Source organism: Pteropus medius, unplaced genomic scaffold (assembly GCF_902729225.1).
Source record: "Pteropus medius unplaced genomic scaffold, Ma_sr-lr_union100, whole genome shotgun sequence".
NCBI lineage: Eukaryota > Metazoa > Chordata > Mammalia > Chiroptera > Pteropodidae > Pteropus > Pteropus medius.
Window position 1 is genome coordinate 25,276,221 of NW_024349800.1, and position 18,227 is coordinate 25,294,447.

The 18,227-nt window shown below is 33.1% G+C and overlaps 1 protein-coding gene across 1 annotated transcript; it reads right to left on the minus strand.

Annotated features, from left to right (window-relative positions):
* Positions 1-58: 58 nt before the first annotated feature.
* On the minus strand, positions 59-18,210 carry PEX13 (peroxisomal biogenesis factor 13). Its single transcript, XM_039887078.1, has 4 exons — positions 18,034-18,210; positions 7,758-8,452; positions 4,810-4,935; positions 59-2,655 (listed from the first exon to the last, which is right to left on the minus strand). Exons 1-4 carry the CDS (start codon positions 18,123-18,125, stop codon positions 2,357-2,359), a joined length of 1,212 nt encoding a protein of 403 aa, XP_039743012.1. The 5' UTR covers positions 18,126-18,210; the 3' UTR covers positions 59-2,356.
* Between the last annotated feature and the right edge of the window lie 17 nt (positions 18,211-18,227).

The following is an 18,227-nucleotide window of genomic DNA, read 5'->3' on the forward strand; positions in this document are numbered from 1 at the left end:
TTTTTTTTTATAGCAATTCCAATCCTGAAAAAAGAGATAACAGTTTATCTTCAAAAAGTCAATCAAGTTTAAAGTACTTTTATTTGTCCAGTAAAAGTAACTTCACAATCTATTAAAAATAAAATTTTAACTGCATTCAATTTATGTTCTTTTTTCCATTAAAGAAAACACAAGATAAAGGACAGCTATAGTCAAGTAAATGTATAATTATGACACACTGACAGATAAAATCAAGAATCTAAATAAAATGTTAACAAGAAAATACATAGTCCTCTTACTTTTTCCTTTCTAAACTGATAAGATACAAGAAAAAAATCTGTAAAGAAAACCTGTTTATTGTAACTTGTGACTTATTATTTTATTTAATTGAAAATATTTTGGTTTTAGTTAGTAATTTCTATAAAATAGTACTCCTTAAATAAGTTTCTAAAAATAACACATTGGAGCCTTGAACATTACATTTAATCTCATCCCAAAAAATTATACTAAAACTAGCATAATAAAAAAGGTTATAAAATTTCTTATTCCAGTCCTAAATTCCTTTTCTAGAATTTTAATAAAAAAGGAATTTTCAAACACAAATAGTTAGCAGTCAGATAATGAATATTACAATTTAGCATACTTAACCAAAAAAAAAAAAAGTGAAGCTGTTTTGTATTCATTCTATGCTATACTCTTCTCCCTACACATCTTTAATAACAGTTACAAATTCTATCATAAAGACTCACCTTACGTAACCTAACTAGTGCTGACTCAACATTTCACCTCTACTTCACTTACAGCATTCCATTCAGATGTCTCAACACCAAATATAGTAATTTGTTTTATCAAAAATGTTTCAAGAACAAAATTTCCATAAGTTACTCTATAACAAAACAAAGCAGAACCTCTAATTATAGAACAAAAATAGAAAATAACACATAAGAAACTTTATTTCAACACGAAGACTAAGTAATACCTGGGTGTTAGAAAAGTAGGTTTAAGATAAGTAAATTTTATTATCTTATTACTTTTTTCTGCACATAGTCAAAATTTGTATTTTAAATATGTTACTTATTATTCTGTTATTTCAAGAGAGGTTCCCCAGAAGCCTTTAGTAAAGTTCTATGCTGAGTATATATTTCGTTTCTATCTGTTTTAGTCTGAACTGTTCTACAATTACTTATTTGGTGAATAGAAAGTCTATAAAACAGAAAAATACTAAATCAATATCAAATGACAAGTTTTCAACAGTATCTGTGAATGTATTCTTGTACACCTATAGCCCTGATAGTATTATTTTGTAGTATGATCACAGCAAGTATACAAATTTCCCAATTTTGTGAGGAAATACTCAGTGTACTGAAATTTAACTGCATTTAAAGTCATTATTAAACATAAAACAAATCAAATAGCATTATCATATGCTCAATGGCAATTCAGTATTTTATTTAGTCTCAAGTAGTAAAAACTAAACCTAAAAAAATGTGTATTTTTAATGAACAGCTTGTATATGGACTTTAAAAAATTATACTAGTTAGAAGCAAAGAATCTATGAAAAGATTTTAAGTCATTACTGCTAGAACTGATTATAATTAAGCACAAACTCAAAGGACTTGAGTCTTAGTTGGAGAAAATGAAATCTTTCATATATTCTGATTCGTCCAGGATGAAAACTAGTCCTATTGTAAAGGTATAAAAAATTTTTGATCCTCAAAAGAAATGAAAATAATCTGTAAGAAAGATTACATTTTTTACCAGCAGGAAAAACAATTAAGGGGTAAATATCACTCTAAAACCATCTCCTTTACAACGCTTCTAGTGACCTTTTCAAGATAAATTTTAAAAAATACAATGAAAGATATTATCAGTTGTTGGTGGGTGAAAACATATTACTGCCTAAAGCAAACCCAAGACTGGATGTAATACAGATCAGAAAACTTTTATTATTCAATTTAAAGTTGTAAAAACATTAGCCTTTTTGCCTGTTCTCGTATGTTATCACTCAATTTCTGAGGATTCCAAGACAATTCATCTAGAATTTTAAAAAAGATTAATGATCTCTACTGTAACAACAGTGTATTCTATATAGTTCATCAATCTTCCTCCTTCAATAAACACAGGATTTTAAATAAGATGAAAACAATAGCAGTAAACATAATCTTAAAATCTAGGTGAAACAAACATCCTTGTGGTCTAATAACATGTAAAATGCAACCAGGTCATTAGACCAACATACTAGTGTACAACTTTAATAATTTCTAGCAGCAAAACACCTGGATGAGCCATGAATAAATGTGTTCATTGGATTGCAGAATAATTTCTTTGTAAGAATTTTTTAAAAGTATAGTTCAACTGTACGCAAACGTGAAAGATATCAAAGGTCTTGTTTATCTCCACTTTTTCCAGTGGAATCAGGTGCAACTGGAATCTTACTATTTTCAACAAAAACAGATTCAAAGGCAGCTTCCTGTTCATCCAAAGAATCAGCAGCTGTGGCTCCTTTAATTAGTGTTGTGTTGGTCGAAGATTGTTGCTGCTTGGAAATTTTACTGGATTCCACTGTTTTTCTACCTCTTCTTTTACCAAGAATTTTGACATAATTAGCAGGTATAAGTCCTGTTGTTTGACCATCAAGACTAGCCAGAAGCCAACCACGCACTTTGGGCTGTTGTTCTGATGAAAGAAAAGATAGCTTTGTAATTCTAACATACTTTAGAGGTTCCATAGAATATTCATAGTAAAATTAGTTAAGTGCAATCTGTGTTACACTTACACAATAAAATATATAAACAAATATATTTTAGTATATATACATATATTCAAAATCAAATGATGACAGGCTTAACAGTTCTAGGTTCTTTATACTTTATACTTTTTATTTTATACTTGCTGGATATTTTTTTCAACCTTGAAGAACATAAAGTTTATATCAATTGGTCCATTCACAGGAAAAGGAGATTCAGCTTTCCCAAAAGCTAAAAACTAACAAACATATTTCATATTTTAAATTGGAAATTAAGAAAATTAATTTCTTATTCCTTCTCAATAGGATTAAGAGTAATAATAGAAAATAAATATATACCTTCAGATAAGCCAGCTTTCTTTATATACTTTTGGCCAAAATATAAAATTCATTCTATGCGATTGTGATGAACAATCCTAAATATAGTGAATGTTAATTTTAATCTAAGATGGGCAAAAATGAAGACCTCCATTATCTCTAGCCATTTGACAAAAAGTTAAAGGCATGAATCTAAGCTTAAAGTAGGAAAGATTACTTAACATATTCAATTTTGTATTTTGGTATTCTCCCATCTATTTTATCTATGCCTTTAAAAGTGGTTTAACTGTTACAGTTTTAGTTCAACATTATAATTTAGGCACAATATGACATTTTTATGTTGAATATGCTATACAAGAATGAAACAAATTAACCATGTCTGTGACTGATTTTCTTCTAAGGATGCATACTTTAGCAATTGGAAGCAAGCAAAGAAGCAAAGCCAATGTTAAGAGGCAATATAACTAGAAGAATAATAATCTGATATAACTTTTTTTCTGAATTATTATACTGTAATTGAAAAAACCACACTTGATCTTCTTTATTATGTATTTAATTAAAACTAATTATCTATATTGGTGTCTAACAATAAATCTTAAAAAGAAATTATTCTTTTTAAATCCAAAACAATAAGATGCTATTTCCACTAGAAATAACACAAGAATAGCCAGAAGCCTAGGTTTTGTGTATGAGGGGATGAGGGGCAGAAATTTAGCCAATTTGATGTAAAATAGTCACTTATTTACACATTAACAATTTGAACATTGAAGGTATTTTTTCCTTAGGTAGAGAGTGACTAAAACCAATTAAAGGCTAACGCTGCCATTAGTGGATCACATGAAAAACAGCCAAAGTAGTTAAAAGTACAGGTTCCGAAGTCAGATAAACCTAGGTTCATAGTCCAGCTCCACTACGTCTCAGTTTTGTGATACTAAACAATTTACTCAGAATTCTTAGTTTTCTCATGCCTAAAACAGGGACAAGATAGTAACAGGACCTACTTCATAACATAAGGAGAGTTAAATGAAATATGTAAACTGCCTTGTACATAGTAAGTATTAATGGTTATTATTGTTACTAGTATCTTTACCAACAAAATGTGACTTTTCATAGCAAACCTGAATCTCTACAAACACACAAAAGATCTTTTTTTTTTTTTGGTAAATCCGCAGAAATTCTGATTGTTACTAGGGAAAGCTGGGGGAAAAAAAAAAATCCATTTTGCCTGGAGCCATCAAAAACTATTAGTGACCTGGTCCAAAGATAAACCTGAGATATGTATAAATTTCATGCTGAGGTTCTTTTATATTTCATGACCAGAATTCCTAAAATAATCACGATGGAATTTCTAAAGTGAACACTATTCAAGTAAAAAACAAAGTAATACCAGCCCCAGCAATCAAAGACCAAAAGGGATACTTAAATGACAACAGATAATTTCTTTGGTTTGTTAGATGTGTTAAATTTAGTGTTTACCTGATGTTTTTGTGTGGGATTAACAGTTTGGAATTCAAGTGTTTAGAGTTTAGAAGACATTACATAAATAAAATCTTTCCTTATCCCATTGAAATATTACTGAACAACTCTGCTGGGACATTTCTCCCCCACTCTCCAGATTTGGAAGTTCTAAATACAAACAGAAGAGATCCTAGTAACTACTTCTGACTTAACTAACAATGAGCAATATTCTTTGTTACAGTTTTTAATACTACATTTACAAATTCTAAAAATTCACAGATAATTCCAGTTTATTCATGTTTTATTACCTTTGAGAGCTAAATTCAACATATCACCAGCACGGAAAGAAATTTCTTCTTCAGATACAGCAGTAAAATCATATTCTGCTCTAGCAACTACATGGTCATCCTCACCACTTGCCCAGTTGGTGTTGTCTATAAACCAAATTAAAAATGAAAATCAGGTTAGTAAAATTTACAGAGAGAAAATATAGATATTTCACTGGCTGTGGTTTGCAAACTGCATAAATTTATTGGCAGAGAAAAGTCACTCCCCAAAGCAAATTCCATAATTAACAATATGTAAAATCAACGATATATTCACTAGGATATCTATTATGAACTTTTTCCTTTTCTTCAAGCTCAAAATTCTAGCTCCCCTACTTTAAGCCAGGGGTGGGCAAACTTTTTTCTATAAAGGGTAAGATAGTAAATATTTTAGACTTTACAAGTCATGAGGCAAATTGAAGATATTGTATAGTTATTTATATAACAAAGATAGAAAACAACTTTTCCATAAAATTTTTAACAAAATTCAAAATGTAATAATTTTTTAAAATAATATAGGTCTACTACTAAGAATAATTGACTATTTGGGGGGTAGGATAATATTTCCCTTAATTGGAGTTTAAAGGCAATGTTTTCTACCATTGATATCAACTGCAAATGTTTATCTGTTAATGCTCATTCATAATGAGATTTTAGGTATTTCATCTTTGAACATTTTTTCACAGAGAGTACTGACAAATTCTGATATCAGTTCACTGACCTTGTGGTTTTAATTGAGCATATTCGTCCATGAGACTAGAGAATAGAATTCGAAGTTCTTCTTTTGTGATTTACATTTTACCATGTCATTACATTAGAGATTAATCACTTCCAAATGAAGAGTAAGTGGAAGCTTCTCAACTGCACAGCTCAATGGACTTTGAAATATGAGAATTTCCTCTATAGTTGCACAAGGCCCCCCAAACACTGTACTCTTCCTTCATTCACACAGGCTTCTTTGCTGTTCATGTGACATGCCAGGCACACTATCACCTAAATACCTTTACACTTTTGCTGTTTCCTATGCATCAAATACTTCCCTTGAATAGCTGCAGGCCTTACTCTCTTATATTCTTCAGGGAGGCCTTCCCTGACTGGTGCAGCACTATAACCCCACTTCCTACCTTTGACTCTGCAACACTCTTCCTTGCTTTTGTTATTTTCCTATGGCGCTTTGTACCTTCTGACTTACTACAGTTGACCCTTGAACATGAGGGTGAAGAGTGCCAACCCCTGCACAGTACAAAATCCATGTATAGTTTTTGACTCTATAGTCAGCCCTTCACATCTGCAGATTCATCAATCGACTGTGAATGAAAAATAATAGTATTCTTCTAGCTGTGGTTGGGAGTGTGAAAATACTGTTTTCAATCTGTGGTTAACTGAATCTGTGGATGTGAAACCTGCAGATATGAACGGCCAACTATATTTATTAAAAAAAAATCTGCACATAAGTGGATCCTAAAATTCAAACCTGTGTTGTTCATGGGTCAACTGTATATATTTTATTTAATTGCTTATTGCTGTCTCTCCTGAGTAGAATCATATGGGCAGGGATTTTCAATGTTTTATTCACTGCTATATCCCTAGCTCCTAGAACTGTGTCTGGTACATAGTAGGCCTCAAACAATATTTACTAAATAAAACATTATTTCTCTAATAACTCAGATTTAAAGATCTAGGGCATTTTGATTCCTCCTTTCCCTTTATACACATCTAGCCAGTAACTAAATCTGTTGAATCTATTTTATCTATTTTGCTTTCCACACACCCTAGTTCAGTACATCATTATTGCTTATCCAGTTAAACACAAAGCATCATAACTGATGTCCCCAAATTAATAAATATTTATTAAGCACTTTCTATGTGCCAAGCAGGTTGTTAGCTTTCAGGATACAAAGATAAACATGACCCAATATTCTTTATGAATCTTACCAATTTCAACCTGTTTTAACCTACACTGACCTATCCAAAACACTTGAGACAGACTGACCTCTTTAGAACAGTTTATATGTGTCATAAACCTGCTTTAAAAAAAAACAAACCACAAAAAACAAAAAACTATCCTTTCCTTACCAAATGAAGGTTAAGACCTTCCATTATTAGCCTTCAATCTAATTTCTCAGGCTAGTATTTATTATCCTTTTATTCTGAACAAATCTCATAGTTCTATGTACTTCTGTTCAGGCTGTTCCATCTACTTGGTCTTTTATTTCCCCTACCGAACTGATGAAATGTTACCTGACCTTCAAAAATCTAACTTAACTTCTTCCTGAATACCAAGAGCCGAAAAACAAAATTAACTCCACTTTTCTAAATTGCGATAGCACTGTGCCACTTGATAGAGAAGGAGCTTAAATGGGCCCAGTTTTGTTTCTGGTTCCGCCTTATTAAAAACATGACCTTGGGTGAGTGACTTCTCTGTTTTGTTCCTTGTAAAATCAAGAAAATTCCTATCTCTTAGGGTTGTTCTAAGAATTAAATGAGATAAAACACACAAAATTCCTAGCAGTGTCTTGCATGTAAAAAAAAAAAGCTCAATAAACCTTCTATCTCTCCCCAGCTGTCATATTCCTTACCATACTCTTTCTGCTTCTTTACAATTACCTGTATATGTCTTACCCATCTCCCCACCAATAAGTTTTAGAAAGATAGGGGGATTATGTTCTATGCATCTTTATATCTTCCACAGCATCAAGTTCAGTACTCTGTAAACAGTAGTTTGAAAATGCGTATTGTTATACTGAATGAACAATGAATAAATCAATAAGCCTGTTGTTGCTATATATTCCTCTTCCAGTTTTGAAGCTTTAACTAAAAATATAACTGGACCAAAATATTAAATACAAATACATATAAAGAATGCTAATTTAACAAATCTATTCTTGAAATTTGTTATGTGGTTTCTGAATCCATTCTCTTACTCTTACCTGATATTTCATCACTGTAGGTAGATAGCAGTTTCCAGATGAGGTAAGGACCACCAAGGATAACAGCAAAGAATAAGAATATCGGCCAAGATTTTGCTGAGTTAGCTGCTCTATCCTCGGCACTAAGGCAAGCCACAGTTCTTTCACTTTCTGCCCATAGGTCCTCATTCTCAGAGCCTCTTCTTAAGCCTATCATCCACTGTAACCGTCTGTAAAGATACCTTATAGTCCTAACTAATGCAAAAGCTGAAAAAACCTTTGTGAAGTGTATTTTTAATCGGGAAAAATGATTCGCTACATCCAACACAGCCCTAAAACTGTTATAGACAGCTGAAAAGGTAGCATCCATCATCATACTGACAGAGGCAAATGCATGCACGATACTTTCAATGGACTGAAATGCACCTCTGCTGCTTTCTTCAGCTTGCTGAACAAATCTACTAGGTGGAAGATCATCTACACGGAGGCGGTTATAGCTTAACCCATTATATCCATAACTATAAGGGCTATAGCTTCCATAAAACGAATTTCCATAGGCACCATATCCTGATGAAAATGAGCTGTAAGCAGGTCTGAAAGTGTTCACATTGCTACTTCCTGTCTGCTGTGATGGCCTTGGAAGAATAGGTGGAGGCACTCTGGTAAGTGTTGGTTGTCCAGGTCTTGTCAATAAAGTAGGACCCAAATCAGCAGATCTAAAACCAAAAAAGATTCAAAGTACTAACTTAAACACACAATAGACTCAATTCAAATTAACTATTAAACACCTCTTACATCTACGGTTATGATAGATTCTACTGAAGATGTGTTAAGAGTAAGGAATAGCTTCTAACATCCAGTGCTTAGAATTTCAGTCTTAAGACAAAATTGGTAATTTTGTCTTAACTATTTTCTTGTTTACTTATGCTGGCATTATTAGTACTATCTTCAACCTATAGTTTCTTTTTAAGACACTTGTCTATTTTCTCAGTGTTGGTTGCTAGATATTTGTCCATCTTTGCACCTAAGTGAAACTATCATAATTACTATAGTTTTATAATAGATCTTAATATCCAATAAAACAAGTCCTTTCACAATGTTCTTTGTCTTCAAGAGTGTCATGACTATTTTACTCTTTGAATTTCCATATTCATTTTAGAATCAGAGCTTAAAGTTCTAGAACCCTCTTCTTCCCCCAAAACCCTGAGATTCTGTTTTGTATTACACTGAGTATGCAGGTTAATTTGGGGTAATCAACATCTTTATAATAGAGAGTTTAAACCCACAAATACAATATATATATTCCATTTACTTAGGTATTTTAAAGATTTTTCTGAAAAATGGTTTTAAAAATAACTTTATTAAGTCTTAATAATGTTTTATAGTTCACTATATGGAGGTCTTTAGATTTATTCTTACATATTAGTTTTTTTTTAATTTTTGATGTTTTTGTAAATGGTGTCTTTCTAAAAATTTCACTTTATTGCTGTTATGAAGAAACAATTGATTAAAAAAAGTATGGTCCTTGTACTCAGTAACCTTGTTTTGGATTCTTCTTTTGGATTTTCTAGAATTTTAAGGATTTGCAATCATATTGTATGTGAATGTTGACAGGTTTATTTCTTCTTTTTCAATTCTTAACACCTTTGATGATTAAGGTTTTGCGCCTAGGACATGAAGGCTGCTAAGGCTACTATCAATCCATGACATCTTTAATCTAATATCAGAAACCGAGATGATTTGAAACTAGGCTTCTGTTTCTGTAAGGGCCTATCTACTTCTTTTATACCCTCATATCCAGATATATCTTTTCAGAGTCTTAATGCAAAGTTTAGGTAATTTATCAGCACCTCTTCTTAAAGGACCTCTGAATTCCAATCACGCTTTAAGAGTTTGTCAAAAGTTCTATTCAACTAGCTTCTCATCATCTTAGCTGCTTTTTCTGGAATAAGCAGAAGCTTATATGGGAAATTTACTTGCTCACCTTTGTAAATGTCCTTCTTTCTTGGATCTGGGCTCCATAAATCTTTTATCTTATTTGCTCTATAATGTCTGCAAGCAGATATTTTTATATTCTGCTTAGCTTTGCTACTTGTCCCCAGTACGGTTTTTCTTTGTTTTTAATTACTTATTTTGCCATCATCAGAAGTCCTTCCCACAATTCTTTGTCTATACTTTGTACAGTATCATGTTTACATGTCTGCTTCTTCTACAGGTGAGCTCCTCAAAGATTCAGTTTTCCTCATTTCTTCATTACCTACTATTGTGCTTACTATATAATAGGTACTGATACAAATACTATGCTGGAGTCTCTCATTAGTGGATATTTAATATACATATTTTACACAGACTATTATAGAGATTACTTTTTCTTAGTTTTATGTTGTTTCATAAATTGCAATGAATATATTACTTTAAAAATTACAGAGAATTAAATGTAAACATTTAATAAGAAAAAAGTTTCCTCTTCCTCTTCTCTTGTTTTAATGCTATTTATGGCATACACTAGTATATTTAGTGTGCATGTATAATCCTGCTTTCTGTTACAACCAGCAAAATAAGAATTAAATGGGCCTATAACTTAAAATAACGAAAGATGTGTTCTCAGTGCTGAATGGGCAAAAAGTGTTCCCCATCAACTTTTAATTTTGAAAAATTTCAAGTAGAAAAAATACCTGAAAGAAAAGCAAAATAAATATCCATACATGTTCTATTTAGAATCAACAACTGCTATTATCGCATTTGCTTTCTTTTTCCCTTTCTAGTCTTTTAAAAATTCTTGAACTATTTGAAATTAACCTGTAGACTTGATATATTACTCCTAAATACCCTACCATGCATTTCCTAAGAATGATGATATTTCATACACAACCACAATACCATTTTTCCATTTTTGAAAATTAACAATTCCATATCTATTATCCTATTGATATTTATATCCATTACCCTGGAATGTCTTTATTTAAACAGCTTTATTGAGATAAAGTTCATGTACCATAAAATTCACCCATTTAAAGTTCAAAATTTAATTTTTTTATATATTCACAGAGGTGTATAATTATCACCATATGTAATTCCAGAACATTTTCATCATCCCCAAAAGAAATCTCCTACTCATCCCATACTCATTAGAAGTCACTCCCCATTTCCTGGTCTACCCCCAATCCTAGGCAACCACTAATCTACTTTGTCTCTATAAGTTTGTCTATTCTGGACATTTCATATATTGTCAATTATTGTTATAGTCTATGAAGTTGCTGCAAACATCAATGAATTAGCAAATATGGCATCACTGCTCCTGGGAACACTAGACAGCACTTTAGCACTATGCTTAGAGGCCATTTTAAAAGAGCAAAATCACCAACAAAAATGTGAAAAATGTGGCACTAAATAGATTGTGAAAAGGATCCCTGTTTACATTATGAGAGCTGAAACAAGAAGCCAGAGTACTGATTTGTCAACCTCAGCAGGTATAAGCACTTCATTCCTTTTTATTGCTTTATTATATTTATCCATATATCACTCGATGGACATTTGGGTTGTTTCCATTTTTTTGGCTATTATGACTAATGTTGTTATGAACATTTATGTACAAGTTTTTTGGGGACATATACTTTCCTATCTCTTGGGTGTATATATCCACGTGTGGAATTGCTGGGTCATATGGTAACTCTATGTTTAACCTTCTGTAGAACTGTCAGATTGTTTTCCAAAGCAACTGCACCATTTTACATTCCTACCAGCAGTGAATGAAGATTCAAATTTCTCCACATCTTTGCCAACACTTGTTTTTGATTACATCCATTTTTGATTACATCCATTCTAGTGGATGTGAACCGGTATCTCACTGTGGTTTTGATTTGTATTTTCCTAATGTTTGATGATGTTGAGTATCTTTTCATGTGCTATTGGCCAGTTTCAGATCTTCTGTGGAGAAATGTCCACTCACATACTTTGCTCATTTAAAAGATTAGGTAACTTGCCTTTTTCTCAGTGAGTGGTAAGGGTCAAAATGTCTTTTATTTTATTTTTTTTAATGAAAAATTCAATAAAGGCCCATACATCGCATTTGGTTATTTGTCTCCTTATCTGATAAACTAAAATAATCCATTTTTAAAAAATGTCCTTGACTTTTGAAAGAGTCCAGCCAGTTTTCTAGAATGCCCTGTATTCTGGATCTGTTTCCCTAAAATGTTGTTTAAATGTATCTCTATCATCTATATTTCCAGTTCAATTAAAGATTGCATCTAAAGGTTTGATTAGAATCAGGTTAACATGTTTGGCAAGAATCATTTATGAGTGATATTGTTTACTTTATATTTTATTATAAAAGATGAAACAAAACTTTAAAAAGAATCAGCAAACATATTGTAGTAGTATATTCAGGTTATAATAAAGCAGCTAGCTCTAAAGTAGGAGTAATAATAGATAAAACAAAGAATAGGCATATCTAAATGTATGGAACAGAAACTAAACAAAAATGTAAAATGGTGAGGACAGTATGGACCAACTCAATTCTGGGTCTAGAAGCAGGCAGTGACAGTCAGGACTTAGGCTTCCGGGCAATAACAAAAACTAAAAGTGCTCCACTCAAATGAAACTATTTCATTGCTTGAGGTTGAGAGCTGGGATGTACCACTTTTGCTCTTAAAAAGAGATTACAAAATATGCTGAGAACAGTTTAGGATTTTTAAAAAGTTACAGAACTAAGAATGGGAGAGGACTCTGATAAGGCCTCAAGCCCAGAAAAATGAAACAAGTTAACTCCCTGACTTAATCTCTGATATCCTTAATATAAGATACCATTTTTATACCTGATTCTTACAGGGAGATAAGTACTGAGGGGGGCAGGTAGCGGCAACAGGAAACCTACCAGACAGATAGAGGTAAATGTAGATGAAAGGAAAGGAGAGAAAACAGAACTCAAAAATTCCTACTCAAAATGAACATTTCAAAAATGCCACACGCATAAAAAAAAAAAAAAAAAAACCCACAAAGAAATCAAACTAACAAAAATCAACAATGAGAATGAAAACTCACTCAAGGAAAAACTATATATATGTAGATATATATATATATATATCTACATATATATATGACTCTAGACAAAGATTCTAAATATGTTTAAAATGGTCAAAAAGATAATGAAGCAATAACATCTGTGAAATAAAAATGGACATGAAATAAAAACATGTGAATGTGAAAAGAATTTCATTACAAATCTTAGACAATGCCTACAACTGCAGGGATTATCTTGCAACTACAAGGAAAGAAAAAATTAGTTGTTATACACTAAGGTACAGAGTGGAAAAATAGAACTTGGAGAATTCCACCTTGAACAGTGGCATTTCAGGTAATGAGACTAACCCTTGCACTGATACAACTAGAAAAGCTAGAAAAAATATAAAATTATCTGTTTAAAGCATGAGAGAACAAGGCACTGAGGAATTATGGAGCCAAGATCCAGGAAAAAGAGAAAACCCAAAGAACCCATTTTGAAATGTTTCTCAAGGGGCAAGGGCCAATCCTGGAAGAGTTGGCTGACAGAATGAGAAGCTGAGAAGAACTTTTAATAAACTCCTTGGGCAAAAGAGACAAAAACTAGATTTCAGAACCCCCAAAGAGGAGGGCCAAGGTAAACCCTCACACTTCAGACTAGGACCTGAAAGAGAAATATGCTAGAAGTAAGGGTTAGAAGATTTACAGAAAATAGACTAGCCCCGGTAGGAACTAAAACCACAGTTTCAAATCAGCTCAAGTCTTCATTCAAATGACCCTAGATTGCTAGTGGCCCAAAGTGTCTGTCAAAAGTAAAACTCTCTGGAGGAAAGTACCACCCTCAGCCTCAAATCATCTTAAATTCTCTATATACGATGTCCAGCTCTCATTAAAAAATAACTGGGCCTATATGATAACAAAACTACATGTTAAAAAAAGAAAGAGCAACATCAGAAAATACAGAGATCCATCAGGGATATAGATAAGGGAGTTATTAGGCAAAGACTTTAAACAACTATGATCAATATATTCAAGAAAAAAAGACAAGATTGAGAGTTTTCAGCACAGAATAGAAATTATAAAGCGGAACTAAACAGAAATTCTAAAACTAAAAAAATAAATATGTGAAACTCAATGACTGCTAATATACGAGATTAGACACACTGAAAGGAAAATATCAGTGAACTACAAGAGAGTTCAGAAGAAAATACCCAGAATGAAGCATGAGTAACAAAAAGATACACACAAAAAACAGTGTCAGATATGTTGTACAGTGAATATACGTAATTTGAGTCAAAGGAGAGAAAAGACAGGCAGAAGTAATACTTAAAGAGATAGTGGCTGAGACTTTTTTGAAATTAATGAAAGAAATCAAGTCAGATTCGGTCTCTGAATCCCACCCAAAATAACACAAAGAAAACCAAAGCGAGGCTCAACAAAGTATAACTGCTGAAAATCCAAAAGCAGAAAATTTTGAAAGTAGCTAGAAGGAGAAAGAGATTTCTTTAGAAAGAGTAAAAATAAGATAGAGATGGCTGAAACTGTCAGAAAGCTGACAGGAAAAAAAAAAAAAGAAAAAAAAGAAGCCAGGAAAAATGTAGATCTTTTGATGACAATATTAACAGATCTCTATACTTCTGGTTAACTAAACAATAAATGTCTTAATAATCCAGAGCAGAGTAAATCATTTAAGAATATATATGCAAGGATCTGAAAATAGCAGAATTCAGCATTGTATTTTACAAAATAATCACAATTAAGCAAGTTCACCCAGAAATGCAAGCATGATTCAATATTAGAAAGTTGATACAATAAACCACATTTTCATATTAGAAAATAAGTATGACCTCAATAGATGCAGAAAAGTCATTCATAAAATTTAATACTCCTTCATAATAAAAATCTGAGCAAGGTAGAGAGCTAGAAGTTCAATAGGAAACCTATCGAAAACAAAAAAGCAAACATACTTGTGAGACATGAGAAGTATTCTAATGAAAGGACCAATATAAGGATGTTGGGTATCTATGCTGGCTTATTGTAAATGATAAGATTGTCAAAATGGAACACGAGAGAACTGCAACCAAACCACAAGAACAAATTAAGTTTGAATTATACTGGATATCACACACACACACACACACACACACACACACACACACACACACAATCATAAAAGATAGAAAAGGACTTTATGGAGATAATTACCAAACATTATTTAAGGCAAAAAATGTCAAAATTTTCTCCAATTGTACCTTGTACAATATTTATAGATGGACTTACTTGATCATTAAATAAAATTTCCAATAAAATATAAAGTTCCAATAAAAATTCCAGTCTTTTAATAAAGGCTAAATGTAACAAAGGCAATTTTGAAGAATAGTAATGTGTGGAGGCTCTTGACATACCAGGTATCAAAAGTTATTATAAAGACAGTGTGATGCTAGCATAAGAATAGACAGACCAATAGAACATATCAAAAAGTCCCAAAACAGAACCATATATTTAGGAAAATTTAATATGCTATATAGATGGCTCTGTATACTAGTATGGAATAGACAAATAAATGGTACTGAGACAATTAGTTTATCAACATGGAAAAAATTAATTGCCTATTTCGCACTGATTTTGTACAACAAAGTCAGTTTCAGGTGAATTAAGATATGAATGTGAAAAGCAGAACATTTAAAATAGAGAAGTTTTCCCTCATACGAGGAGAAAGGATTTCTTAACCAAGATACAAAAAGTACAAACAACAAAATATAAAAATATTGACCACATTAAAATTAAAAGCATTTGTACAACAAAAATGAACATGAATATAAACAGACAAGCCACGGACTGAAAGATATTAAAAACATACAAAGAAAACAGGATTAATATGAACAACAAAGTACTCATACAAACTGATAAGCAAAGATAATACCAATAGAAAAGTGGGCAAAGATATCAACAGGAAAACTCAAATGGCATAATAAACATTCAAAAAGATGCTCAATCTTATTACTAATGAGAAAAGTGCAAATTAAAGATGAAATAATTCACATCCATTAGACTGGCAAATACAGTACTAAAAAATACCATCACCGAGGGAGACCAAAATTTTGCCACCCCAAAATGTTCCTTTTGGGATATTGATTAAGCTGTTAAGGAACAAAAGACTCAGAATCTTTAACCTTCCCCATAAATGCCTAGAAGGAATTTAGACTGTGGACCTGCTCCAAGAAGGGAGATATCATAGATAGCTATAGTTTAGTATAAACTAATGTGTGAGACAGGGAGGAATCTAGCAAGGCCTACAAGTTCTAAGTCCTCTCAGTATGGCCTTGCTAAAGATGGCCCAACAGACAACACTTGCTTTTCCATTTCCATGTGAATTGCCTTCCTCCCCTTTAAAAGATTCAAATCACCCTCCCCAATCCCTTCTTAGCCCAAAATGGCATAAACCCCTCAATTATCCAATGTGTCTTTAGGTCTCATATTTTTCGACACCTCCACATGTACATCCATAAAAAATTTTAGATATTTTTTCCTGTTAATCTGTTTCTGTTAATTGGATTATTAGCCCACCCAGAAGAACTTAAAAAGGTGGAAGGAAAAGTTATTTTTTACACCTTCACAGTATCAAGTGCTGGAAAGAATGCAGAAAAACAGATAATCCTCTAGTGAAAAGTAAAAATTGGTATATAACCACTGTGGGGCAATAGCCAGTACTTGAAGATAAGCATACCCTTCTACCAAGCAATTCCATTCCCAGAAACACATCAGAAAAATCTCTTAGAAATATGGACAAAGAGAAAGGCACAAGAATGTTCACTACAGCAGTTTTTAATATGTAATAACTAATACGCTAATACATACAACAGGGCAAATAGTTTATCCTACAGCAATTAAAATGAACAACAGCTCTATATATGAACAAGATAATCTCAAAAAAAAATTTAGTGGAAATAGTTTGCAAAATAATACAGTTTGAATTTATCCATCTATCGTACATACAAACCTAAGTACTAAATTTTAAAATAAAGTATAAAAACTATTAAAGTATATAAACTATTATTAAAATAAAGTATAAAAACTAAACAGCAAATAGGGACAGTAGTTACTGCAGGTAAAAAGAATGGGAGGGTTTATCTGTTTGAGTGATTTTTATTTTTTAAAAAATCTGAGGCAAATCCGGCAAAATCTTATTATTTCTTATAACTGGGAGTGAATACACAAGTATTCATTATCTTACTCTCTACCGGTCTGTGTTTAAAAAAAACAATGAAAAAAATGGAAAATAGTTAGTTTTACATAAATAGAACTTTAACAGATGCAAGAATAAAACCTCTCTTCCAAAGAGAAGTCCAAATATTTTTAACAAGTCAAATAACTCATAAAAACAGTAGTAGAAAGTGTCACCCCAGCTTAACAGCATAATTAAAGCTTATTACTTGTTAAATATCTATCATTATTAAATTAAGTAGCTGTTGTGTTCAAGCATCTTAGCATTTAAATAAAAGATTACAAGATTTTGGAACACAGCACATTCCAGTGCATTGGGGATTTTGTGTTAGGTGATGTGACACTGAGTCTCTTCAACTGAATTAAGATGTCTAGATACACCCAACACAAAACACAAAAGGCTGTGAAACTTTTATTATTTTTGAGTCGTATTTACGTTTAATAAGGATTAAAAACAAACACAGGCCTTAGAAAAACAACACACTATTTTGCACACAAAGGCCATTCACAGGCCTCAGATTCAGATTCCCGCTTTAAAGTTGCTTCTCAAAATCTCTGCCCCAAGCATTGCTGAGTTATGCTAGAAAAGAACGCTAAGTGTATGCGGCTTAGGTTCCAGACGCGTAAAAGAGACCTTTTGGGCTTTCGCCAGCTCGACAGATTGTTGAAAACTTTAGAGAGACTTTGTTCCCCGTCGAGCTAGAACTGGACAAACTCCCGTACACTAAAGATCAAAAGTCTAACGCTTTACCGGGGATCGAGCGGTACGGTCAAGGTGTTCTGCAAACAGAAAGAGGCAGAAAGCCGCCCCTTTTATTCCAAGCAGCGTGACCCAGAGAGGTACCCAGGAGCTCCCTGGAGAACTTCGCTACCGAGAGAAGCGGGGTCACAAACTGCTGTCAGATATCGAAATTCCCCTCGTAGCCTCCCCGCTCCGGCCCCACCTCTACCCCCACAAGATTGGGGGCTGGTTGAGGGGGAGGGGTAACCTCGCCCCAACAACGGCCTCAACGGCCTCCTGCCAAGTCTCCGCTCCGGCCCACCACACTCGCGGTCTATAGTATCTCACACTCACTGGAAAGTGGAGCCGGGTCCTGGGCCCGGCCCGGCCCCCGGAATTCGGCGGGTCTCCCACGGTTTCGGAGGAGGTGGCGGCTGGGACGCCATCTCCTCCGCCTCCACTCGGCTGCCGCTGGGTGCCGGGACTCTGCAGGTCCGGATGCACCAGCATCTCGCGCGCCAGGCACAATGGGCAGAACACCGAGCCCT